Source organism: Hyperolius riggenbachi, chromosome 3, assembly GCF_040937935.1.
Source record: "Hyperolius riggenbachi isolate aHypRig1 chromosome 3, aHypRig1.pri, whole genome shotgun sequence".
NCBI classification, from domain to species: domain Eukaryota; kingdom Metazoa; phylum Chordata; class Amphibia; order Anura; family Hyperoliidae; genus Hyperolius; species Hyperolius riggenbachi.
In genome coordinates, this window is record NC_090648.1 from 308,797,128 (window position 1) to 308,823,786 (window position 26,659).

The following is a 26,659-nucleotide window of genomic DNA, read 5'->3' on the forward strand; positions in this document are numbered from 1 at the left end:
GGAAGCATACTCACATACAGTATGGGAGAAATGGCACTTAAAATAAATCTGAAGAGAGAGGTATATGGAGGCTCCCATATTTTTTTCCTTTTAAACAATACCAGTTGCTTGGCTGTCATGCTGATTGCCTTCATCTAGTACTATTAACCATAGACCCTAAATAAGCATGCAGGTCAGATGTTTCTGACAAAAACTGACAAGATTTGCTGCATGCTTGTTTCACGTGTTTGAATTAGACACTACTGATGCCAGAATGATCAGCATTTCAGGCAACTGGCATTGTTTAACAAATCAACAAATAGCACAATTGTAAAACATCAATGGGCATTGAGGGAGAGACACACGGCCGACAATCGTTTCACCCTCTTCTTTGGGGCCAACTTTGGCCCTGAAGAAGCAGAAGACAAAATGATCATTATCCTTGTGTCTTTTCACCCATGCACCTACCAGCACTTCACATTGGTATGTTTTACAGCTGTGCTATTTGTTGAATGTATATGCATAATCAGAAAATAAACCTAACAGTGCCTCCACTCTATGGTCCAATATACTGCAAGCTGTTAGACTGAGCACCTCAGATCAGCTAAACAAACAACCTACCACTAAAGGGGATGGAGTTGGAAAAATAGTGGGTTTTTTCATGATTTTTGCCTATAAAATGCATAGAAAATAAAGTAATTACTGAAAATACGTGTCACCCACAAAAAGCCTAGTTTGTGGCGAATAAAAAGACGTAGATCATTTAGGTGTGATAAGCAGTGATACGGTTGTGGCCAAATGCATGGTAGGAGTGCTGAAAGATGAAAATGGTTCTTGGTAGTAAAATAGCCTGTGGGGTGAAGTGGTTACCGTAAATTGTGTGCTGCCACTTTAAATGTGTCAACATTCATCAATTTACTTAGAAAAACATTTTTTAGTATGAGTACTCAAACTGAACTACTGCAATCACAAACATTTGAAAACAATTTGACAGGAGTTTAATGTAAATTTATAAAAGCTATGTTTATTTATTTTAATATGGGACAGGACTCCAACCTCAGTTGAGTTCTGAGCTTAATTCAATGTAAAGTATGAGAATTTTTGCCATTGCCCAAGCTAGACAGAGGTAGAAATTGTATTACATTTTGTGTCCAATATTTATCACAGAGATTTGAATGTGATCATTTTATTGATTGATTTGAAAATAATCACAAATTAAAGTAAAATGTTGCAAATGAGTCTGTTGATTACTAAAAAGGTGAGAAAAATATATTAAAAAAATGCAAGGTTTGCAACATTTTCAAGCACTCTCTCTTCCCTTTACAAACTGTATTAAATTCCAGCAGAAAAATAATTGCATTTAAGAGAAGGTGCCCATACATAGAACATTTTCAGGGAGTAAAGATAATGTTTAAAAATGATCGCATTGCCATCAAACAAGCTACACATGCGTGAAAATTTAAAAAAATAGATACATTCCATTACAACAACATTTTTTCCTGGCTAAACACATTACTTATTGAATATATCACATATGTTCAGAAATCCTGCACCTACCCCTACAAAAATATCATTATCCATTAATATTTTCTGAAAATTGAATCTTTTCCTTTGAAGTCTATCATTTTTGTTTATGTTTTCTACACACAGAAGAATATTGAAGGCAAATAAAAATGAATTGGATTGCTGCAAACAGAGGTGAGCAGGCAGTCTATCAGATCGGTGACACCATGGTTATTGTGTGACTCCTTTGAATCAGTTTTGAAACTGAGCTGCTTAAAGAAAACTGCTTGTGATTGCAGTAATGATCACCAGTTATTCCCATTGTGACTATATATTTTCCTGTCATATTTCAGCATCATAAAGGGCAGTGAACAGAGTTCTAGTAAATGACTGATGGCTGAAATGACTACACAATTTTATCGTCCCCTGCAATCAGTAGTGATGATATTTATTATGGTTTGTTGTTTTGCTGTGACACTACAGGAAGAAGTCCTAAAGAACAACACATTTTACCAATTTTCCTAATACAGCAACAATTTGCCATTGTCCAATTGTTTTTCTATTTCATTGAGACACACGAGACCAGCGCTCATGTCAAGCACTGAAGCTTAGTACTGTAGGGATTCTTATTTTCATCAACTATGCTTAACTTTAAAAAAAACATAACCTATTTTTTTAATTTGAATTATTCTGATGGAAGCATACATTTGTTTTTGTTTTTTGGTGACCCACCTTCACTTATTCTAATCTTGCAACATAAGGCACAGATTAGATTTTAATAAAGGCTCTCAGATATGTCAAATTTACTGTAAATAGGGATAAGTATGTGGTAGCTGTTGCATCATAGAGTCCTTCTTCCCAAACTCCTCTAAGCCATGTTGCCACTTGGTAGTTGCCATTCACCACTCCTTAGCCAAATACAGGAAGGGCATGGGTCAATCTGCCACTCAAACTGCCTTTCTTAGCGGGTCAAAGGAAGGGGGAGGACATGGTTGCCCAGGACCTCTTAGATAAGCCTTAAATATTGCTAGGATTAAAGTGTACCTGAGATGGGGCCACAGCAAAAAATATACATACCTTGGGCTTCCCTTCAGCCTAATCACTCCCACTCTTCTCCCCATTCACCCGTAACTGGCCCCGGAAAATTCTTCAGTTAGAGCAGGTGCAGTCCAACCAGGCACGTTCCATCATCTCGCTCCCATGGCTAGGAGCATTCTATGCCTGTGCAGTAGTACTGTGCAGGTGCAGAACACTTCTGGTGATGTTAAATGTGGGCAAACTGGGAGTCAGAAGAGGACCAATCAGGCCAGAGAGGCAGGAGGAAGCCCCAGATAAGTATATTTGTATGCTGTGTGACAATCTCAGGTTCCCTTTTAAAGGGAACATTTTCATATCTTGATTATATTGTTATTATTGTTTTTATGTGCATGTATAACATAAGGCCAAATAACATGGCTGCATTTAAAATGACCATTGTACTACTTGAACATTGTTTGCTGTGGCGAATGTGAAATATCTATACGGCTGTGGATGGCACTCTCTTTGGAAAAAGTTCTCCATGCAATGGTCCAGTAAATTAGACACCAGCGAACTAGTATCTCTTCAAACATACATCCTTGACCAGCATAAGAGTAAGTACCTTACAACTTGACAAAAAATGGATCTTTCATCTGAAACAGCGATTCTCCGTAGGATTTCACTTGCTGTGATGGAATGCAACATGAGGCCTCTTGCACACTATATGTGATTCCCATTTTTTATACGATCCGATTTTTTTATTCTAATTAAAAAAAGTACTGCATGCTGCTACGTTTTTAATTGGAAACAAATATTAAATAGTATAAAAAAAAATTGCGTGTAGTGTGCAAGAAGCTTTAGTGAATGTACACATGATGTTGTCCAACCTTTTCATAGTTTGAGCTATGAATTACAATTTGAGCTATATTTGCTAGGACTAGACCAAATGCTTCTGCTTTGTTTACTGATGAATTGTGAATAAAACAAAGATGAATCTACTCTTGTGTTGGTCAAGGTCTTGTGTTTGAAGAACATTTTAAATGTAGAATCTTGAACACCTGTGCTTATTTTACTGCATCTGCCGAATTAGGAGTAAAACACAACATTGTACAGATATCTTCTATTACTAAGTATCCACAATACTTGCCATAGTTTGCAGTGGTGCAAGTGACCTTCTGCCCTTACAATTGTATGGACAGGAAAGATTTGGCTTCTCGACTTAAACAAGTTCTGATCGAGCGCTGTTAAAAAAGCTCGGGAGATTTGGGCACAGGCGGCACCACCATAGGCCGTAATAGGAATTATGGCTATTGCAGCGCACAGTGAGTAACGTCGTCACCCCCAGAAGATGGAGCTTAACCTTCCTGGCGGTAACCCCGAACGTAGTTCGGGGTAAGCCGCGCAGGAGGTTTTCTCAGGCCCTGCTGGGCCGATTTGAGTAATTTTTTTTTTGCTGAACGCAGCTAGCACTTTGCTAGCTGTGTCAGCACTTCGATTGCCACCGCCCCTGCTCGATCGCCGCTATCTGCGTTGCAACACAGCCCCCCTAGACCCCTGCGCTGCCTGGCCTATCAGCGCCAGGCAGCGGCAAGGGGTGGATCAGGATTCCCTTAGACGTCACGACGTCCATGACGTCAGTGACGTCATCCCGCCCCGTCGCCATGGCGACGGGGGAAGCCCTCCAGGAAATCCCGTTCTTTGAACGGGATTTCCTGATCGCCTATCGCCTGAGGCGATCGGCGGGGCTGGGGGGATGCCGCTGAGCAGCGGCTATCATGTAGCGAGCCCTAGGCTCGCTACATGATTTTTAAAAAAAACAAAAACGGCTGCGCTGCCCCCTGGCGGTTTTTAATAGACCGCCAGGAGGGTTAAGTTACTTTTAAAACACTGTAATTTGGCTGTAAACACTGTAATACGTCCCACCTGTTATTATTTTATGTTTTTTCCATTTTTATCTAACCTTGTCTCTTCTTTGTTTCCACTCACCTGTAAAGTTATTTCTCTGACTGTGTGGCTAATTTTCTTACTTTACACTCATTAATATGCATGCAAGAGCATGCTGCAATGCTGCACAGGGTAACCACAACAGCAACCCCCTAATAAGGAAGCTCCTTTATCTTCCACACTGCATGCAGAGGCAGGACACAATATCTTGCCATTAGCCACTGCAAAACCCAACCACCTCTAGAGAATATTCACATTAACAGGTAAAGCCATGTTCAGCAGCCTGCTATTTCATTTCATTGTTATAGCAGTTTGTGACCTGGTTCTCTATATACAAAGGATGAGCACATTCTCATATCTCTTGATGGCTTGCTAATGGGAAAATCTTAAGGGGACATTCTGCAGGGAAAGGGAGCTTATCAATCAGAAATAAGAAGCGTGTGCTCTGACAAAATATAACGTAAAGTTATGTGCGAAAAAGAAAAAGTAACTTTTAAAAATTGCACATTTTGCAGTGGATTCCGGTTTGTACAAATCAGTCATTGTGCTCGTCCTTAGAAATAGCGCTCTGAACCACTTTCTTAAGAAAATAGCATGATGCATACAGATTGATTTACATTCTGAAAAATAATTTACCAGGTGTCAAAGGACTACCACACAGTTTGAGGAATATAGACATGGAATTTAGAAGGCCAATGAAGTAGCCTGCTCACCGTGTGCATCCATAACCATGTATGCAAGTATATTGACACAGATAGAACTTTTTTGTTTGTTTTGTATACAAAGTGATTACCTGCCAGCAATAATCAATCTGTAAAACATTAACAGGAAGACTTAAAAATGCTTTAGTTTGATCTCTTATATTTGACAGTATATAATGCCAACAAGTCTTTATAAATTACATTTTTGTCTTCAGTTTGGGTACGTGGGGAGAGGGAGAGGCCTGGTGGAGGTACACTAACACTTTCTTGACTAGAGGGCTCTGGCCCCTTAAATGACAACTGTAGTGAGATGGATATGGAGGCTGCCATATTTATTTCCCTTTAAGCAATACCAGTTGCCTGGCTATCCAGCTGATCCTCTGCTGCTAGTACTTTTAGCCGTAGACCCTGAACAAGCATGAAGCAGATCAGGTGTTTCTGATATTATTGTCAGATCTGACAAGATTAGCTGCTTGCTTGTTTCTGTTATTCAGACACTACTGCAGCCAAATAACATTAGCAGGGCTGCCAGGAAAATGGTATAGTTTAACCTCCCTAACGGTATTGACTGTTATACATGCCAATACAAAACATGCTGTTGACAGTATTGATGTGCATACACATCAATACTATCCTGCATTGTATACTAGACCCTTGCTTGACACATTTTGGCAAGTTATAGGAAAAAAAAGTTTATGAAATTTAATTGGATCACTTTTTGTACAGAAATACTGGGGAAATTGAACACCAGGGAGGTCAAAAGGAAATACATATGGAAGCCTCCGTATATATCTCCCACTACAGTTGTCCTTTAAGGACCAGAGCAGTTTTCTTCTCTTTTTGTTTGTGACCACTGTGAAACTGGCTCCTGACCAGAGTACAGAGCGCAGTTGTGAATAGACAGCATTGTAGGGTGGCGATAGTGGCAGTGGAAATTTGAAATCTATATCCTGGCAGGGCGTAGATTCCAACTACAAGAGCATGGAACCAGTTAAGGGAGAGGCGAGGGCTTGGCAATAAGAAGAAAAGTCATAATTTAGGCATAGCCAATTGATGTTGCAAACCCAGATGAGAGTATTGGCACAAAGCCAATTATAAAGTAATGGTAGCAGCAGGGAATCCTCAATGTTGAAAGAATCAGAATCCTTTTTTTTATTTTGCCAACCATGACTGGGTCCTGCCTGGTATTGGGTTTGGCACAGTACATGGCTAAAGTAGAAGATAGAGATAGGTAGATAGGCATATAACGTGTATTTAAAGTAGCAAAGAAGACAATCTAAATAAATACACAACAGTAAACATCTTGCAACACTGCTTAAGAAAGTCACAAAGTGTCTGATCAGTTAGTCACTTGGGCAGGTAGATGGTTGAAGAATGTGAAGAGTGTTAAGGAGGCTGACAGCCAAGGGGAAGAAGGAGTTCTTGTGTCTAGTGGTCCTGGTGGAGATGGCCCGAAGCTGCCATCGGGATGAAAGAGTGCTGAAGTAGCAGTGTCCTGGGTGGGTGGGATCATTTGCAATCCTCAGCACTCCAAAGCGCAGTCTGGTACAGAAGGGTGAGTGAGGGGAAGAGTCTTTCAATGATACTCTCCGCCGGCCTGATGACCCTCTGTAGTTTATGTCTGTCACTGATGGTGGGCCTGGAAACCAGGCCAAGATGAAATGAGCAGATGATTGATTCAATGGAGGCGGAATAAAAACTTGTCAGACTCTCTTGGGCCATGCTGAACTTCCCCAGTTGGCGGAGACAGAAGTGTCTCTGCTGGGCTTTACGCTGGGTTGCAGTGATGTTGGCCTTCCAGCTGAGATCACTTGAGATGGTGGTGCCCACCCAGGAGGCACGCACAGGGTACACTAGCCACCTTAGTGCTGTCAGTATAGATTGGAGGTGAGTTGGGAGCAGACATCCTAAGTAAATGATCAGTTTAACAGTTTTAGCAGTGTTGAGAACCAGTCTGTTCTCTTTGCACCAGTGGCATATTCTCTCCACTTGCTGACAGTACTTCTGGATGTTATCCTTGGTGACAAGGCTGACAATGGTGATGTCATAAGCAAACTGAATTACCTTGACTGAGTCAGCTGTGGATATGCAGTTATAGCAGTGGAGACAGGATGCAGCCCTGGGATGCACCAGTGCTTGTGGCCATTTCCTGAAAGTGAAAGTCCCCCAGCTTGATAACTTGGGACCTGTTGGTGAGAAAGTCTGGCCTAAAGTTGTTAAGGCAGGAAGTAGGTTTCCTTGCAAGGTTCCCCTTCCTGACCACCAAGGCTGCACACTTTGTTAAAGTACCGGTTGGGTTATTAAGGATATTCACACTTAATTCTTCCTTTTACTTTTTTTCTTTAACCTTTCACCAGTTAATTAGAGGTAATACCTACTGTAGCTGGATGTTAGGGGTGCTAGTGCATTAAAATCTATCACAGAAGAAGACATTACAAAAATAAATAAAAAAAAACACTGGCAATCTGGTAGAAGTTTAAGGACATCATCTAATTTTGTTGCTGTTGCTAGAATGACCCGTTTCTAAACTCAATCTGTAGAAAAAAAGGCGTACTTTTTTGTTTTCAGTTTGCTCCTCTTGCATGTGTCTAAGGAATTGGGCTATAGACCCACAACACACATTGCATCCATTTTGGGTGTAAGTAATAAGCGATTGTTCTTACATTGACTCCAAACACCCCCCCCCCCCCCCCAGTTTTGAACATTTCACATATTTTATACTACATTGTCGCCTCTGTTTCTAAAAAAATGTCTTTACCAAAAAAGGGGGGTTGACCATTTTTTCTTATCTATGGAGAGCGACTTCTTAGCCTTAGTGGTGATAGGACATGTTCTCCACCTGCCACCAGTGGTTGCCTTGAAGGTAACCCATTCTTGTGAATAGTTTCTCATATTTATCCATAGGTCATCCCTAACCTAACATACTACATTATAGTGGGATCTCGATTGTTTGTCCCTTTCATTTTTACATTTCTAAACTCAAGTTGTAATGTAAAATGCAATTCAATCTGAGGCTGGCAATCTTAAATCCTAAACCAGCTCAAGCTTTCAATTACTTATGCAGCACAGCCATATTTTATAACAAAGCACAACCCACTTAATTACGAGGTCTACAAGAAGGTACTATTTTCACAGTCTTTAAATTCTCTCTCAAGCAAATGCAACACAAACTGTGTACTGGAATCATATAAAGCACTGGAAAAAAAAAAAAAAAAAAAAAAGAAATAAGCTCCTCAATTGTGGTTTTAACCTTTTTAGCATGGGAGACAAGTATGCTCTATGGGATTTAGTGTAACATTACAATGGAATTTAGCTCTCATACTATGTGTCCATAAAAGCTTTAATTAGGCTTAGCTTATCAGAGATTCTTATTGCTACTGCCCCCCTTTGGGATATATCTAATAAGCAGATTTATATAGCAATCACTGCAATGTTTTCTAGGGGATTACCATTCAAAAACAGTGTTGAGAAATCATATTAAAATTATATTATCAAGTCAGACGGCTTGGATTTAAGCAGGGCTTATGCGTAGCTGACACAAGCAGAACTTTCCTCTGTTTATTTGTACATTTCAGTACATTTATGGGCTAAAATCGGGGTGCAAAAACACGACCTGTTCCCAAACGCAGTTTACATAAAACTCAAAATGAAAAGCTAACGGAGAGCAGATAAGATTGATTACTCTCACTATTTTAGCATAATTGTATTTCAGGTGAACATCAATTTACTTTAAGGGACATTTCTAAGTAGTATACCACCTAATAAATTATTCATCATCTACAGCTGCCTCTAAAATGATTTCACCAAAACAGATTTCTGGAGAATAAATGACTTTCATTGTTTTTGTTTATTTTTAATGTTCTTTCCGTTTGTCTTTTAATTGGTTAAGGTAGATTTGTTAGTTATGAAAAATTGTCACATAACAATCACAAAGCAAACAAAAACAACTTTCACCTCTGTTTTTCAGCATTAAGGCAAACTGAACGAGTTGCAGAACAACGTCTCAATGTTTCATGCTAACAGAAATAATTATGAAAAGAATCAAGGAAAGTGCAATATCCTTTAGTCTGGGACTTTATTTTTAAAACCATGACAAAAACAAAATACTGCTTATTACCTGCAAAGCACAGCCCATAAAAATCGGTTAAATGGTATGACTTAAGCATTTACACACTAGAGGTTATTGTACAAAGCACAATGGTGCAGGTTTATAAATAAGCATCAAACTCTGGTACCTGCTGTTGTAATGGTAATACAGAGATTAAATCTGTTGTTCCTGGTTAGGTGTTAATAGTGGTCCACACTAAAAATTCCCCCAGTGATCAGCCACAGAAAGTGGGGCTGCTAACAGTAAAATGAACCTAGCAGCATCCTTTCTTTCACTGTTAACATATGAAATCGTACACAGAGAAATTCCTGTGAATCTGAATGGATGTTTGACATTAACTCCCCTCTTATCGGGTTACCTCCCCATTCCTTTAAATTGTAAGCCTTTGACTGTACCCTCCATCCTTGTATATCAAACTTGATTATGCACTCTACCCACAGAATAACGTGAACTTGTATTATTGGGAATACTACTCCAGTGTATGATCTGGCATTGTGTATCTTATTGCTCGTTACCTATATTGTGTTGTCTGTCACCCCCATTGTCTGTAACCTTATTTATTGTACAGCGCTGCATAATACGTTGGTGCTATATAAATCCAATAAATAATCATATCTGAAAAAATGCAACTAATGGGTAAAATGCAAAGCTCTTCATTTCAAACCTTCCTTCGTAAATCATTAAAGAACACATTAAAAGAAAGTAAATATCTAGGTGTGTTGCTGCATCATTATTCGGTCTCTTTCCCATACGTGGCTGAACTGTGCAATTGTGGTTCAGCTATTAGTGAGAAAGCACCTTCCAGATACAGTTTAATGCAGCCAAATTGCAGCTTTGTAACCACACGTGCCAGCATTTGGCATGTAATGTGGTTTCATTGCAGCATAAAAAGTCTAATTTCAACATTTAGTGCCTCTGCTCTCAGATGTCCCTACCTGGGACAGTATCCTCCCCACTGCCTGTGCTAAGTGCTTGTAAGCTCCCAGTATGTCACAGGAGCAGCTGATAGGTGGCAAGAGCACTGTCTGCAGCTGACTTTGCTTATGCATTGCTTAAAAGGAATGGCAGTCTCCATATCCCTTCTCACTTCAGTTGTCCTTTAAAGTAGGGGTCCCCAACCTTTTCCGGCCTGAGGACCACCTTCTGACCAAATTGTTTTCTGGTGGTGGTGGGGGGGGGAGCTGGTGCACGTCCTAGTGGACTGTGTCGTGCGCAGTGGGTTACCGGGGGGGGGGGGGGGTTTGCGGCGGCATAGCTAGCATAGTTGCCCCAGTAAAGCTAGTATGGTGCCCAGTATGGCTAGTATAGTGCCCAGTATGGCTAGTATAGTGCCCCAGTATGGCTAGTATAGTGCCCCAGTATGGCTAGTATAGTGGCCAGTATGGCTAGTATAGTGCCCAGTATGGCTAGTATAGTGCCCAGTATGGCTAGTATAGTGCCCAGTATAGCTAGTATAGTGCCCCAGTATAGCTAGTATAGTGCCCAGTATAGCGCCCTAGTATGGGCAGGTAGTGCCCCCCCCCCCCCCCCGCGGCCGCCGCTGCTGCTGTTACCTTAGCGCAGTGGCCACTTCCTCTGTATTCCCTCCTCTCCTGCACGCGTATAACCGATTCCCAGCAGCGCACCTGCCGGGGGGGGGGGGGGGGGGAGGGCAAGGGAACAGTCCCGTGGCCCAACTGAAAACGTCCCACGGACCAACAGTGGGCTGCGGACCACAGGTTGGGGACCCCTGCTTTAAAGGATACTTCAAGTGAAATGTGACATGATGAGATAGACGTGTATGTACAGTGCCTAGCACACAAATAACTATGCTTTGTTCAATTTTTTTCTTTCTCTATCAGAGAGAGTTAAATATCAGGTATGTAAGTGGCTGACCCAGTCCTGACTCAGACAGGAAGTGACTACCCTCACTGATGAGAAAGTCCAACTATAAAACATTTTCCTAGCAGAAAATGGCTTCTGAGAGCAAGAAAGATAAAAAGGTCCTGTCAGGACTGAGTCAGCCACTTACATACCTGATATTTAACTCTTTCAGGCAGAGGGAAAAAAAAGGAACACAGCATAGTTATTTTTGTGCTAGGCACTGTACATACACGTCTATCTCATCATGTCACCTGTCACTTCGGGTATCCTTTAAGTATATATACACAGCAGATTGTGCATACAATGACATAAGCTGGAATGCAGCAAGGAACTCTGTATACAGCACTCTTTCACTTCCAGCAAATGATGTAAGTGTGTGTTAATGGAGTCAATGTATGTACCAACATTTGCTATGATAACACTTGTTAGGGCCTGTACACACTGCTGCGCTTTTCAAATCGCATGTAATTTTTAATTGCAAGGTCTTTTAAAAAATAATGAAAATCGTGAAGACCTGTACACATTGGTGCGATGCGCTTTTCCTATTCTCATGAAGGCTTGCGATTTAAAAATCGCATGTGATTTTAAAAGCGCAGCAGTGTGTACAGGGCCTTAGGCTTCTTACAAAACACATGTTCTCATAGTAAGGCATGCTTTACCAAGGTAACGTGGGTTGCAGTAATTCTGCAACACATGCTACGTTACTACTGTAAGTGTCAGTAAAATAGCTGTATGCTGCTTGAGCATGACAATGTTAAGGCTCCCTGCACACTGCATGCAATTGCGATTTTTAACTGTTTTTTACATCAGAGTACGATTTTTAATATAGTAAATATGAAGGAGGCACTCAATTGGCTTCAAACTTGCGTTTTATCAAATCCCAGTAATACACGACATGTTTCGGGGCATATCCCCTTCATCAGGTGTACATACATTGAATGGCACACAGTGAATAAATACATACTTCTAACCACCACACCCTAAATTGGACCACCTCCATCTTGTCAGCTGATGCTGTATTACGTGTTACTAATTTAATTTCTCTCTCTCTCTCCAATCCCCAGGTATTAATGGGACACACACCATCGTGATTGGTTGGTTGGGGGTGTCGGTTGGAGGGTGGTAAGATGGATCTGTGGTCCAAATATTTGCAACAGAAGCTTTTCTTAGTATTGTCTGTATTAGGTTTACCTAAGATGCAGTAAGATTTGTTAATCAGGTTTACCGAGGTAGACTGATATAGTAATGCCTCTGATCAGTGCCCTAAGGGGTTAACAAGACTTTGGACTGTGTGATGTCAGTTATCAGCTGACTTGTCAGCTGACAAGATGGAGGTGGTCCAATTTAGGGTGTGGTGGTTAGAAGTATGTATTTATTCACTGTGTGCCATTCAATGTATGTACACCTGATGAAGGGGATATGCCCCAAAACATGTCGTGTATTACTGGGATTTGATAAAACGCAAGTTTGAAGCCAATTGAGTGCCTCCTTCGTATTTACTACATTGAATCGTGTGTGGAGTGGTGACCCACAGAGGGATTGTGCACCGGCAACATAGACCTGACTAGACCTATTCCACAGGGACTCGCTGCAGTTTGCTTGTTGTGTACGATTTTTAATAGTTACTGCATGCTGCGTTTTTTCCTCCATTTTTCTGTCGATTGTATTCAGGGGAAATCGGAAACGGAATCGCAAAACGGATTTGCAGTGTGCAGGGAGCCTAACACTGGTTTGTGTATTTATCCTAATATGTGTTTATGAACTGGATCCCCAGGAGGAGGGACTGTGTATAGAATTTTTGGCTAGTTCAGCAGGGTCTCATGGGAAACAAATAGAACACACTGGCTCAAAACATGCTGGCAATACACCTTATAATGCATCTATAATATCGTTTTGTAAGTAGATATATTGATTTACAGGATATATTTTTGTTTACTTGTGATGCAGAATCTATAGGTCTTAGCTTGTAGTCACCATTTTTAAAGCGGACGCAAACTCAGAACTTCCTCTCTGCTCTAAAAGATACGCAACAGCATAATAATCTTTAATAAAAAAATTCTTTGTTACAGCTTTTACAAATCCTGCAATTAATCTGCAGTGTGTCTACTTCCTGCTTTCATGGAAGCAGACATATTGTTAACATCCTGTGTTTACGAATTAGTTGCTCTGCCGTGGCAGATGACATTCCTGAGCTGACACAGCTGAGAGATCAAATTACAGTGGTGATTAATCACAGATAACAGGGAATTAGACATAATACATACAGGATGCATTTATCTATGTCTGTCTTGTGCAAGAATTCAGGTCCACTTTAAAATCTCCCAAATATGCACATATTTACTTTGATTTGTATCGCTCTTTTGTGCTTTTAAATGGTCCAATTCTCTGTTATCTGTTATATACAACTATGAATACATGCTGCACTGTCCATGTTTAATGTAATAGATTTTTCAAATAAAACAATGTTAACCTAACAAAGCTAGATAAAATAATGTAAGGAAATAACTTACTTGCAACCCCCTCTGAAATACTTTATGGCCCATAAAATTAGCCAGCATGCGAATCAAGGCCGCCCCCTGTGGATAAAATATATCAGTTAGTATTTTAAATTCAGAATAATGAATCACATCCATTCTTTATAAAAATGCAAACGCAGATGGCTGAAATTCAAATGTTATACTCAAAAGATTGCTTTGAATGTTCTACCCTGCAGACATTCCTACCGCTGTGATTGGCACACATCCCCCTTTTTAAGAGTTGATGTAAAGTCTAAATGGAGGTGTTAAGACTAATCCAGCTAAGTAGAATTATTTCTTCTGCAAAAACAAAGATGCCAAATGCATGCAAGCAAGCTGTACATTCATAACAAATATGATCACCTGTGTTTTTATGAGATTCAGCTTGCAACTGTGTGTTATTTAGAAATCCACAAAATATTTAGAAGAGGGAAGGATCATTTTGAATATAAAATGCCATTTTAATTTTAATCATCACACTGGTCCAATATTTTTTCCCTGTTTCTATATCTTAACTGATGAACTAAAGCTGAATGATTTGTAAGCTTTACAGTGAAATGTCATTTTCACATAAAATTTCTGTTACATATATCAGTCATTTTTTTTATTTAAAGTGCATCTATATTGTATTAAGTACATTTAACAATCACATTTTTCAGAAATGCCCAGTTAAAGTTAATCTTATTATTCATTGAAGAGCCCCTGAGGAGATTTCAAGACACAAAAATAAACGGCTTACTTCTGCAATTATTTGTGTATACAGAGGCGCCAGAAAGTATAAAATATATTAAAAATAGTTTAAAATGGTCCACCAATACCCCGTATTTTAAACAGTTTTTAATATATGTTATACTTTCTGGCGCCTCTGTATACACAAATCACTTAATATCTACAGTACCTGGTGGATGGGTGTTTCTGCCCTTTTTCTTCCTATCTACAGAGAGCAACTTCTAATGATACCCATACACAGTACAATAAAAACATTTGATTTTCCTGTGTTTTCAACCAAAACCCAAAAAATATTTTTTTTAATCAAGAAAAACAAATGATTACCCCGTTTTTTCTATAAAAATCCGATCAGGCATGTTGGAAAAAAATCTTTATATTCGATCTAAGGCCTAGTGCACACCGAGCGGTTTTTGGAGCGATCCGCCGGCCGCATCCACCTGTAAAAACGCTTGGCTAATGTATTGCAATGGGATGGTGCACACCGGCGGTTTGAGGTTTTTGCCAAGCCGCAAACGCGCCTCCTGCTGCACGTTTGTGGTTTTCGGAAGCGCTTCGCCCTCAATGTAAAGTATAGGAAAAACGCAAACCGCTCTGAAAAATGCTGCTTCAGAGCGGTTTGCCAGGCGTTTTTGTTACAGAAGCTGTTCAGTAACAGCTTTTACTGTAACAATATGTGTAATCTGCTACACAAAAACGCACCCAAAACCGCTAGGAATGTTTAGAAAACCTCTCTAAACATACCTAGAATCAGGGGCGTCGCTAGCCCTGTTTTAGGGGGGCACGTGCCCCCAATCTTTCCTGGGGTGCCACGGATCTCCCGGCCGCCGCTGCCCCCTCTGTCAGCGGCTACCTCCAGCCGCCGGCGCCGCGTCTCAGACCTCAGGATCAGGCGGCGAGCCGGCGACCAATCGTGCGGGCGCTAGGACCCAGCGCCCGCACTGATATGCGGAAGTGACATCACTTCCGCATATTGAGCGGGTGCGTCCAGCGCCCGCTCGTACATCTGGTCGGGTCGCCGCTGATCCTGAGGTCTGCTGAGAGGTGGGGGGGGGAGCGGCGGCGGCTAGAGAGGGGGCCTCCCTGTCACTCACTCACTCACTCACTCACTCCCTAAAGGGGCTCCCTGGCACGCACTCACTCCCTAAAGGGGCTCCCTGGCACTCACTCACTCCCTAAAGGGGCTCCCTGGCACTCACTCACTCCCTAAAGGGGCTCCCTGGCACTCACTCACTCCCTAAAGGGGCTCCCTGGCACTCACTCACTCCCTAAAGGGGCTACCTGTCACTCACTCACTCCCTAAAGGGGCTACCTGTCACTCACTCACTCCCTAAAGGGGCTACCTGTCACTCACTCACTCCCTAAAGGGGCTCCCTGTCACTCACTCACTCCCTAAAGGGGCTCCCTGTCACTCACTCCCTAAAGGGGCTCCCTGGCACGCACTCACTCCCTAAAGGGGCTCTCTGGCACTCACTCACTCCCTAAAGGGGCTCCCTGTCACTCACTCACTCCCTAAAGGGGCTCCCTGTCACTCACTCACTCCCTAAAGGGGCTCCCTGTCACTCACTCACTCCCTAAAGGGGCTCCCTGGCACGCACTCACTCCCTAAAGGGGCTCCCTGGCACGCACTCACTCCCTAAAGGGGCTCCCTGGCACTCACTCACTCCCTAAAGGGGCTCCCTGTCACTCACTCACTCCCTAAAGGGGCTCCCTGTCACTCACTCACTCCCTATAGGGGCTCCCTGTCACTCACTCACTCCCTAAAGGGGCTCCCTGGCACTCACTCACTCCCTAAAGGGGCTCCCTGGCACTCACTCACTCCCTAAAGGGGCTCCCCTGGCACTCACTCACTCCCTAAAGGGGCTCCCCTGGCACTCACTCACTCCCTAAAGGGGCTCCCCTGGCACTCACTCACTCCCTAAAGGGGCTCCCCTGGCACTCACTCACTCCCTAAAGGGGCTCCCCTGGCACTCACTCACTCCCTAAAGGGGCTCCCCTGGCACGCACCCACTCCCTAAAGGGGCTCCCTGGCACGCACCCACTCCCTAAAGGGGCTCCCTGGCACGCACTCACTCACTAAAGGGGCTCCCTGGCACTCACTCACTCCCTAAAGGGCCTCCCTGTCACTCACTCACTCCCTAAAGGGGCTCCCTGTCACTCACTCACTCCCTAAAGGGGCTCCCTGTCACTCACTCACTGCCTAAAGGGGCTCCCTGTCACTCACTCACTGCCTAAAGGGGCTCCCTGTCACTCACTCACTGCCTAAAGGGGCTCCCTGTCACTCACTCACTGCCTAAAGGGGCTTCCTGTCACTCACTCACTGCCTAAAGGGGCTTCCTGTCACTCACTCACTGCCTAAAGGGGCTCCCTGGCACTCACTCACTGCCTAAAGGGGCTTCCTGGCACTCACTCACTGCCTAAAGGGGCTTCCTGGCACTCACTCACTGCCTAAAGGGGCTTCCTGGCACTCACTCACTGCCTAAAGGGGCTCCCTGGCACTCACTCACTACCTAAAGGTGCTCCCTGTCACTCACTATCGGGGTCCCTGTCACTCACTACCTAACTGGAGGCGCCTGTCACTCACTAGCTAACCTGGGGGTCCCTGTCACTCACTACCTAACTTGGGGGGGCTACCATATTAAGGGGGCATTCTGCCTATTTATGTGAAATGCTGTCTATTTATGTGCCTCATGACTGCTGAATGTGTCTTGTTGGGAGCCTTATGATTTGTTGGGGGCCTCATGATTGCTGAATTTGTCTTGTTGGGGGCCTCATGATTTGTTGGGGGCCTCATGATTGCTGAATTTGTCTTGTTGGGGGCCTCATGATTGCTGAATTTGTCTTGTTGGGGGCCTCATGATTTGTTGGAGGCCTCATGATTGCTGAATTTGTCTTGTTGGGGGCCTCCTGATTTGTTGGGGGCCTCATGATTGCTGAATATGTCTTGTTGGGGGTCACATGATTGCTAACTGCGAGACTATGGGAAAAGCTGAATCCTTATCATATGAGACAATAGCATTAAACCTACTTTTTTAGCGTTTTAAAACAGAAAATAAAACTGGGAGGTTCTAAAAAATTGAATACATTTTTCAGGAGTAGGATGGATGAAATTGTTTATCTTCACAGTTTATTTTCAACTTGGATTTTCCATAATGTTCATGTATGAGTTAAAACGTTTGTACAGTATTTAGTTTAAATTGCTGTTGCCACTTTGCGATAGATACCGGTAAGTGACTTTAGGTTGCAGTTTGGGCACTCGGCCTCCAAAAGGTTCGCCACCACTGTCCTAATCTGATGTCCCACCATTGCTAGGTTCATGTAAATTTGTCTCCACCCGTTACCACACCTATATTCTGGTCCATGGCCCACCCATTTTTTGGTGTGGCGCGATAAGCACGCCACACAACGTGATCGTCATATTTTTGGCACGCTAGCTGCAGTGTGCTGAATTCTGCTGCCTACAGTATGTACAGTATACGCTGTTCTCTAGTGCTTGCACTGTGTGCTGATTTACCTCCAGTGTGTACAGTGTAAGGTGTTACTCTGTGCCTTTATTGATTGTAAACCAGCTGTATTGTATGCTGATCCCTGCTACTTTCAGTATGTACAGTATTAGCTGTAAAGCCTGGTACACACATACAATTTTGATTAGCCAATTTTAGCTCTGTTCATAAAATTCATTGTCTGTTGGCCCACTTACTGCACGGGGGTGGGAAATTGGGGGTCAGTGATTGACCAATCAAAATTGTATGTGCGTATACATCTTTGATCTATGCCTATACTGATTGTAAATGATCGAAATAAAGGACAGGGGGCTCCGTCCAATATTTCGATGGGCAGGCCCGTTATCCGTAGCTTACACCGCTGCTAAGTTCATGTACATTTGGCCCCACCCATGGCCATGCCCACTCACCGCATGGCCACGCCCATTTTTTTGCCACCTCCCCTCCTGGTGCCCACAGGTGCCACTGATCTCCAGGGACCCTAGAAACGCCCCTGCCTAGAATTGCTCTGAAATCAGCTCCCAAAACCGCTAGCGTATTGCGGATCTGCTAGTGGTTTTGGTGTGCACTGGGCCTTACAGAATAATATCGGTATACGGTACTGATCCGTTAGCCGGGCGCATCCTCTAGGTGGCGACAAAACTCCACCAGAGTTACATCTTTCCCTACTATCCATGTCGGCCTGGAGGGGGAATAGTAATTAGCGCCACCTGCCGGATGCGCCCGGCTAACGGATAAGTACCGAATAATCTAACTAAATAATTTAATTGAAAAAAAAAGAAAATTTGTACCATGTATGGGCACCTTAAAGGGGAACTGAAGAGAGAGGTATATGGAGGCTGTCATGTTTATTTCCTTTTAATCACTACCAGTTGCCTGGCAGCCCTGCTGGTCTATTTCTCTGCAGTAGTATCTGATTAAAACCAGAAACAAGCATGCAGCTAGTCTTGTCAGATCAGACTTATAAGTCTAAGGCCCGGTTCACATTAGCGGTGGCCGTCCGGAATCGCCGTGCCGGAGCCGGACCGCTTGCAGAACGGACGGAACGGACGCACGGCAATAGCAATGAAAGCCTATGCGTCCGTTCACATGCGTCCGTTCTGCCGGACCGGAGCCGGACCGGATCCGGACCGGATCCGGACTCCGGCGTCCGTTCCAACATGCGCTATTTTTTGGTCCGGCTCCTCCGGCAGCCGTATCCGGAGCAGAGCCGGACTGCACCATCCGGCCAATACAAAGCAATGAGAGCCGGAGAGCGCACAACACACTGGCTACAAAAACCGGACGTTCTACCCCACTTCCTATGCATTTTGGTTCGGGACCACATGGGCCAAGCGTTCAAAGAGTGGGGCAGCAGCAATTTCATGCTGGAGCTCGTTTTGGCAGCAACATGTCTGATGTCTGATAACGAGGAGGCAAACAACAGGAAGGAGAGAATTCCCAGGTTTACGAGTAAAAAATGCCTGGATCCATGGTCCCAACTGCAGTCTCTGTATCCACAGATGGTCTCCACACGTCCACCTGTCTCCAACAATGACCCCAGACCCTTCTGCTGACCTCCCAGACCCCAGGTATTTACAGGATGGTATCTCCTTAAGAAACCGGATCCGGACCGCAACCGTGTTCACACCGCACGGAAACCGGATGCAAACGGACCGGATCCGGATAGGAACCGTACGGATCAGGTCCGGTCCGGCTCCGGTGCGGTCCGGACATCCGGTGCGGTTTTGACAAAACCGCAAGTGTGAACGGGGCCTTAACCACTGAAACACCTGATCTGCTGCATGCTTGTTCAGGGGCTATGGCTAATAGTATTAGAGGCAGAGGATCAGCAGGGCTGCCAGGCAACTGGTATTGTCTAAAAGGAAATAAACATGACAGCCTCCATATACCTCTCTCTTCAGTTCCCCTTTAAGCCTGAGTGGGGACAGGATAATCTCCCCATTTGCGCATATAGTGGTTGCCTGTGGCAGCAACCCATGTTTGTGAGTAAAATTTCTACTATTCATTGCTACGAATACCAATTAACAGTATTACTCTATTCGGGGCTCTCAAATTTTTCTTTTTATATCTTACTTCTGCAACTACTCCATTATGTGGCCAGCCAGGAATCTGCATGCAAAGTTCACATGCTTTAGATGATATTGATCTCCAGCAATGTTCCTGCAGCAAACCTGTCGGAATTTTTGACTGGACAAAAACCTAAAATGGAAATTCCAGGGAACATTTACACTAATGATCCATACTGCCAGAAAATATTAAGATTGTTATTAGTGTTTAGTGCATCAGGATTATATGATATAAGACTGGTTTCACAGTGGGATGTTAAAGTCCCACGTTACAGCAGATATCAATGTGCTGTTCACAGTGCACACGTTGCATTAGGGTATAACGCTGCACGTTAAATAATAGTGCAGCATGCTGTACGTTATACCCCTATAGAGCTGCGTTAGATTGTTTGCACATGCTCAGTTACTAGCCACATGGCTAATTAATATTCACTGCACTGTGGTGACTCATGGTGGGACTGTCCGGATCATGAACGAATCGTTCATTTGATCCGGATCTTTTTTGTGAGTCGAATCATCCGGATCATCACAATGCAAGATTCGGTTCACAGTGGATGTCTGTCTGGAAGAAACAGGAACATACAGAATGTACAGTGCAGGGAAAGTCCTGTCCTGCTAGTTATTTCACCCGCGTACGTTAAAAAAGGGCGCCGGGAAAAAGGGCGCAGGGTTTTAAACGATAAGCATGAATAACGTTTAAAAAAAAATTGTGCTATATTTCGTTTAAAAATAATGTTTTATAAACTTATAAATCATTAAATAATGTGTATGAAATCGGGAATTGTAAAAACGTTAATCTTCCCTGTTTAAAAAGTGAAATGTATAATAACGTTTTATAAAAGATTAACAAGAATGTTACTAAAACTATACTTAACTCTACTCTCACACAGAACCCTCCCTGCACCTACCCCTAACCCCTAGACCCCCCTGGTGGTGCCTAAACCTAAGACCCCCCTGGTGGTGCCTAAACCTAAGACCCTCCCTGGTGGTGCCTAACCCTAAAACTCCCCTGGTGGTGCCTAACCCTAAGACCCCCCTGGTGGTGCCTAACCCTAAAACTCCCCTGGTGGCGCTTAACCCTAAGACCCCCCTGGTGGTGCCTAACCCTAAGACCCCCTGGTGGTGCCTAACCCTAAGACCCCCCTGGTGGTTCCTAACCCTTAGACCCCCCTGGTGGTGCCTAACCCTAAGACCCCCCTGGTGGTGCCTAACCCTAAGACCCCTCTGGTGGTGCCTAACCCTAAAACTCCCCTGGTGGTGCCTAAACCTAAGACCCCCTTGTGGTGCCTAAACCTAATACCCCCCTTGTGGTGCCTAAACCTAAGACCCCCCTTGTGGTGCCTAAACTTAAGACCCCCCCTGTGATAAGCATTAATAACGTTTGAAAAAAATATTGTGCCGTTTGTCGTTTAAAAATATTTATAAAAACATATTGTACTGTTTTTCGTTTAAAAATAATGTTTAAAAAATTATAATTCATTAAATAATGTGTAATCATGAGAAGCAGTTATAAAACATTAAAAGTCTCCGGGCGCCGCTTGTAAAACTTTATTTTTCTGCGGCGCCCTTTTTTCCTGTTGGGCGCCCATTAAACGATATTTATTATAGGAGTTTATGGCGGCGCCCTTTTTGTCCACCTGCCTCATGCGCCCAAATTTCCTGCATCCATTTCACCCAGTTCCCTAGTAAAATGATTCAAATGATTCGGTTCAAAGATCCGGATCTTTTCAATGATTCGATTCAAATGATCCAATCCTTAAAAAGATCTGGACTTCCCATCCCTATCCTGCAGCGGCTGCTTTGAGAGCTGCATAACGCAGCTCAATCTGACGTCCAACTTCAACACCACCAGGCATTGCGTTAGGGGCACGTTATGCGACCTTATAGGGGCACGTTATGCGACCTTAACGTCACCTAAATCGCAACGTCTTGATGTGAAAGTAGCCTAAATGTACATAGTCACACTTGTAATACTAATGATAGGTCATTTTAAAGGGAACCTGAAGTGAGAGGTATATGAAAGCTGTCATATTTATTTCCTTTTAAGCAATTCCAGTTGCCTGGCAGTCCTGTCCTCTGCCTCCAATACTTTTAGCCATAGACCCTAAACAAGCACGCAGATCAGATGTCAGATGTTTCCAACAAAAATCTGACAAGATTAGGTGCATGTTTGTTTCAGGTGTGTGAGTCAAAGAAATCAGTAGGACTGTCAACTGGTATTGTTTAAAAGGAAATAAATATGGCATAAACCTCGGCCTTCAGGTTTCCTCTAAAAGGCATCTTTAGAATTTGCATCCAGTTATAAATATCTAAAATTGCTCATAAACACATATACTAATATTTTACAAACACAAATACAGTTCTATTTTACTATTCTGAAAAATGAAAGTGTTCCTCCTCTCACTTGAAATAACTACACACAGCAGAATGTATTACAGTCCTTCTTCAACACCTGCAATAATCAAGTAACCTCTGCAAATTCAGAGAAATATTAAGTTCCTAGTGGATTTTCTGTATGTTTTATAACATCCAGAATAAAAGTGGAGAAGAGATAAGTACTCCTCCCCTCCTCCATGCTTGAGGGAGGGCTCTTTTTATGGGTATTAGAACCATAGGTGTATTTACCCATACACCTTTTGCTTTTCTCTTTTTTGCCACTCTCTATTTGGTGGCGAAATGGAAGATCAATGGAAATAAATTCAATTTGTTTTGTCTTTCTTCCCTTAATGCTCATGGTTTTCCTTTCCTGGGGGTTCTTTTTCCTTTTTTTTTGGGGGGGGGGGGGTGGATTCATTAAACTGGTTGTTCCTTTGTAGAGACCTTTCTTGTTAGCATATGGGTATGTGAATGAAGTGTGGCTGTCCGCATGATTTATTGTGGTCTAAGGCTCCCAATTTTGAGTTTTTAAATGCACAGGTTTGTCACTTTACACTTTCTGAGCTGTAAAAAACATGCATTTACTTTTGAATGCCCAGGCAGTGACCAATACTAAGTTTGGCCTGAATTCGGCTTAAGCGCACCCTGGTGGTATACGCATGTAATGCGACCTTTTGGCCGCGTTGAGCATGCGGAATAGATGCGACCTTTGAATTGCACCTTTTTTGGTCCCAGCCTTTCTCTGTCCTGGCGGCTCAGCGGGAGGTACGTCTGCGTAATTGGGAAGGTCCTATAATCGATGCTGCAAGTCATCCAGAAGGGGCGGGGACAATTCCCATCGTTATCCGGATGCTGGTCTGGTGCCTGTACAGTGGAATGCAGCGTGACCAACCGTCCAGAAGGATGCAAGGCGGCCGTCGCTTGGCCCACCTCAGCCCCTCACCTCCACCTCTTCACCAGCAGCTTGTTCACAATACATCTAATGATGCTGTGAGTACATCTTGTATTGAATTGTGACCACTTTGTTGCATTCAACTGGATTGCAAAAAGACGGAAGGTGCACATATCTCTTTCTACATGTACATGTAAACAAGAAATTTTCTCCACGTAGATCTAAGAGAAAAATTCTATTTTATGTATTTTCTACATTGGCCTTAATTCACTAAGCAGTTTAGACTAGTCTACTGAGGGTTTTTAGTCTACTGATTGTTTGGCCAGTTGCATCAAAGGGGAATTCACTATTACCAAATGTTTTAGACCTGTTTTTTGATTAGGTAATTAGGTCGGAAAAGCTGGGGAAATGATCAAACGATGCAACTCACAAACGAGGAGCAATGACTGACGGCATTCTCCTTTGATGAGCTCTCCTCTATCCTCACATCTAAAATACCACACAGAATTACTTTACCTTCAGAAATAAGGTGGTCTAATCTCTGTCAGAAAAAGTGGGCATGGTTACTCCTTGTTTTCCTTTGTGAATTGTGTAATTACTGAATGTTTTAGACCAGGTCTAAAAACAGGTCTAAAACATTACACCAAACCATCAGTAGACTAAAAACCATCTGTAGACTAGTCTAAACTGCTTAGTGAATTGAGGCCTTTCATTAAGTTCATAGATGGATCATTCACACTGAACCTAGGCATATGTCTTTGTCCTACCTTAATGTACCAAAACCTTATTTGTCCTTAATCTGTCTCTGGTTCAGTTTCAATATTTTAAGCAGAATAATACCTTAATACCATGATATCATGATACATTATAAAGCTCTATAGATAAATAGAATGGTAAGGGAAAAAAAAGTTGAAATTAATGCTTTTGAGGTATGAAAGCAGGAGGCACTAGGTCTGTATTAATCAACTATTTCCTGTAGGACCCAAAGCAAAAGTTTATATCAGATCAGTGCATAGTGATGTATTATAGGGGAAAACATTTTGTGAGCATACATGCCAGACTAAACAGGCTTTTCAGTTTTGATTTAACCTGCTGGGCGCTCTGAAAACCTGTGGTGGCTTTTTTCGCCCAATTGTTTTTCTCATGTAGCTAGCCTATCGCTAGCTACATGATGCCTCTCTCCCTGTGCTTTCCCACCCACCCCTTTGATCGCTGCCGGCACGCTTGCCCATAAGGAAATCCCGTTCTGAAAGGGATTTCCTTTAGGGCTTCCCCCGTCGCCATGCCGATGAACGGAATGACGTCATGGACGCTGTGAAGTCATAGGGAGTCCCGATCCACCCCTTGAGGCAGCCTGGCACTGATTGGCCAGGCTGTGCACGGGGTCTGAAGGGGGGGGCTCTTTCGCATCGGGTAGCGCCGGATCGGCGGTGATCGCAGCAAACATGTGCGTGTTTGAAAAAAAAATTATTAAAATCAGCCCAGAAGGGCCTGAGCAGTGATTTCCAGCGTCTCTGGACAAGCTCAGCCCATCCAGAATGCTAGGGAGGTTAAACATGTCCAGGGATGGAGCGGTCTTGATTGGGTGTGGCAAGGCATTTCAAAGGGTAGAGGCAGCATGACAGAAATCTCTGGCCAAGACTTTTTAGTTATTAGATCCTTTTGATATGAAGTGGGAGGTGTGACTCGTTTGCAAAAAATCCTTCAGGTATCCAGGGTCTAGGTCTTGTAGGGATTCAAATGATTCTAAAGAAGTTTTAAAGATTATAAACTAAAAAATGAAAGGTGGACTGTATCGGACCCCTAAAAGAGGAGATAGGAAACTCAATGGCAGTTGACCAAAGTAGAGTAGAGCTATTGAATGCTCTTTTTGCTTCTGTTTTCACAAGAAAGATATCTTTGTAAATTGTATAAAATAAACATGCCAATTCATCCATCATGATGGTCTAATACTCACAGGTCCCTTGGTCTAACTGAAGCCAGTCAAAAGAAAGCAAAAAACAGCTCTTCCCATTTGATGCATGCTCTGTACTATTTCATGCCCCTTGTTCACCATCACCAACACTTCCAGGCTGTTTAAAGCAATAGGTGCATTTGGGCATGTACAGTTTGGGTGAAGGAATAGGGCTCATTTGGCTTCGGTTCAACTTACTTCAGGGCTCAAAGAGAAGAAACTAAAGCTGTTCACTAATGGTCCTATCTTTTTCATCCAATCTTACTATTTCTATGTAATATAAAAAGTAACTGCCTAAATTATCAATTCAATATATTCACTCAGTTTACCCTTATACTACATAGATTTGGTAAAATTGGATAAAAAAAATGTTTGGATCATTAGTTGCCACCATAAAGAGGCCTGCATAACCAAGGGACCTGTGAGTGTCAGGGCCCCATAATGGACACATTGAAATGTTTATTTTGTTACATTTTGAATCACCTCAGGTACCTTTTAAGTATTCACATGGCAGCATAGGCAGCATGGCAGTACACACAAACCCCCGTCCTGATGCCCAACATTTAGCCCTCCCCCAGCACAAACCCCGGTCCTGATGACATTTAACACTCCCCCCACCAGTAACCCCATCCTGATGCATAACATTAAACCCTCACTACCTGCACAAACTCCAGTCCTGACGCTTGACACATAACACTCTCCCCCCACCAGAAACCCCATCCTGGGGCCTTACACTTGAAGGGAACCTAAACTGAGAGGGATATGGCTGTTTCATTTTAAACAATACCAGTTGCCTGGTAGTCCTGCTGATCTCTTTTACTGCAGTAGTGGCTGAATCACACACCTGTAACAAGCATGCAGCTAATCCAGTCTGACTTCAGTCAGATCGCCTGATCTGCATGCTTGGTCAGGGGCTGTGGCTTAAAGTATTAGACACAGGATCAACAGGAGAGTCAGGCAACTGGTATTATTTTAGGAAAAATCCATATTCTCAGGTTAGGTTCCCTTTAACCCTCCCCAGCACACACCAAAAAGAGGAAAAATAATGCAATTAATGCAAAATCTCAGGGGTGCCCAAACCATGCTTAAAAAGAAAAGAAAAAAAGAAAAGAAAAAAAGAATAGATAAACCCCGCAAATTTCCCCTTTGGTGCTGACTTACTGATATTTAATATCAGCACCTGATTTGCCCGATACCGTTAAAAGACCAATAGAGGGCACTGGAGGGGATTTTAAAGATGGTGTAAGAGGTTCGGTAAAATGCAGTCATCTGTTTATTGTCTATGCAGCCCGGTAACATGCATACACGTTTAGTAACTTAAATTACTTGCATTACAGAAGTTAGTTATTAGTAATTAGTTTGAGCATCTTGTTTAGGTGTTTGATACCCATGTAAATATTTTATACACTTTATGTTTGTGCACATTACAACAAAACTAGTTCTTGAAAAATGTTTACATACTTTTATGCATTAAATTTATTGAAAGAAGACGTATAAACAATATATAA

At 42.8% G+C, this 26,659-nt stretch overlaps 1 protein-coding gene across 1 annotated transcript in view; it reads right to left on the reverse strand.

The window, feature by feature from the left end:
* The window catches only part of TRHDE (thyrotropin releasing hormone degrading enzyme), a 909,658-nt gene that overhangs the window by 286,416 nt on the left and 596,583 nt on the right, over positions 1–26,659 (reverse strand). The window contains exon 7 of the mRNA XM_068272747.1: positions 13,626–13,691. Coding sequence (XP_068128848.1) covers positions 13,626–13,691 — 66 coding nt within the window. The remainder of the gene's footprint in view (positions 1–13,625; positions 13,692–26,659) is intronic.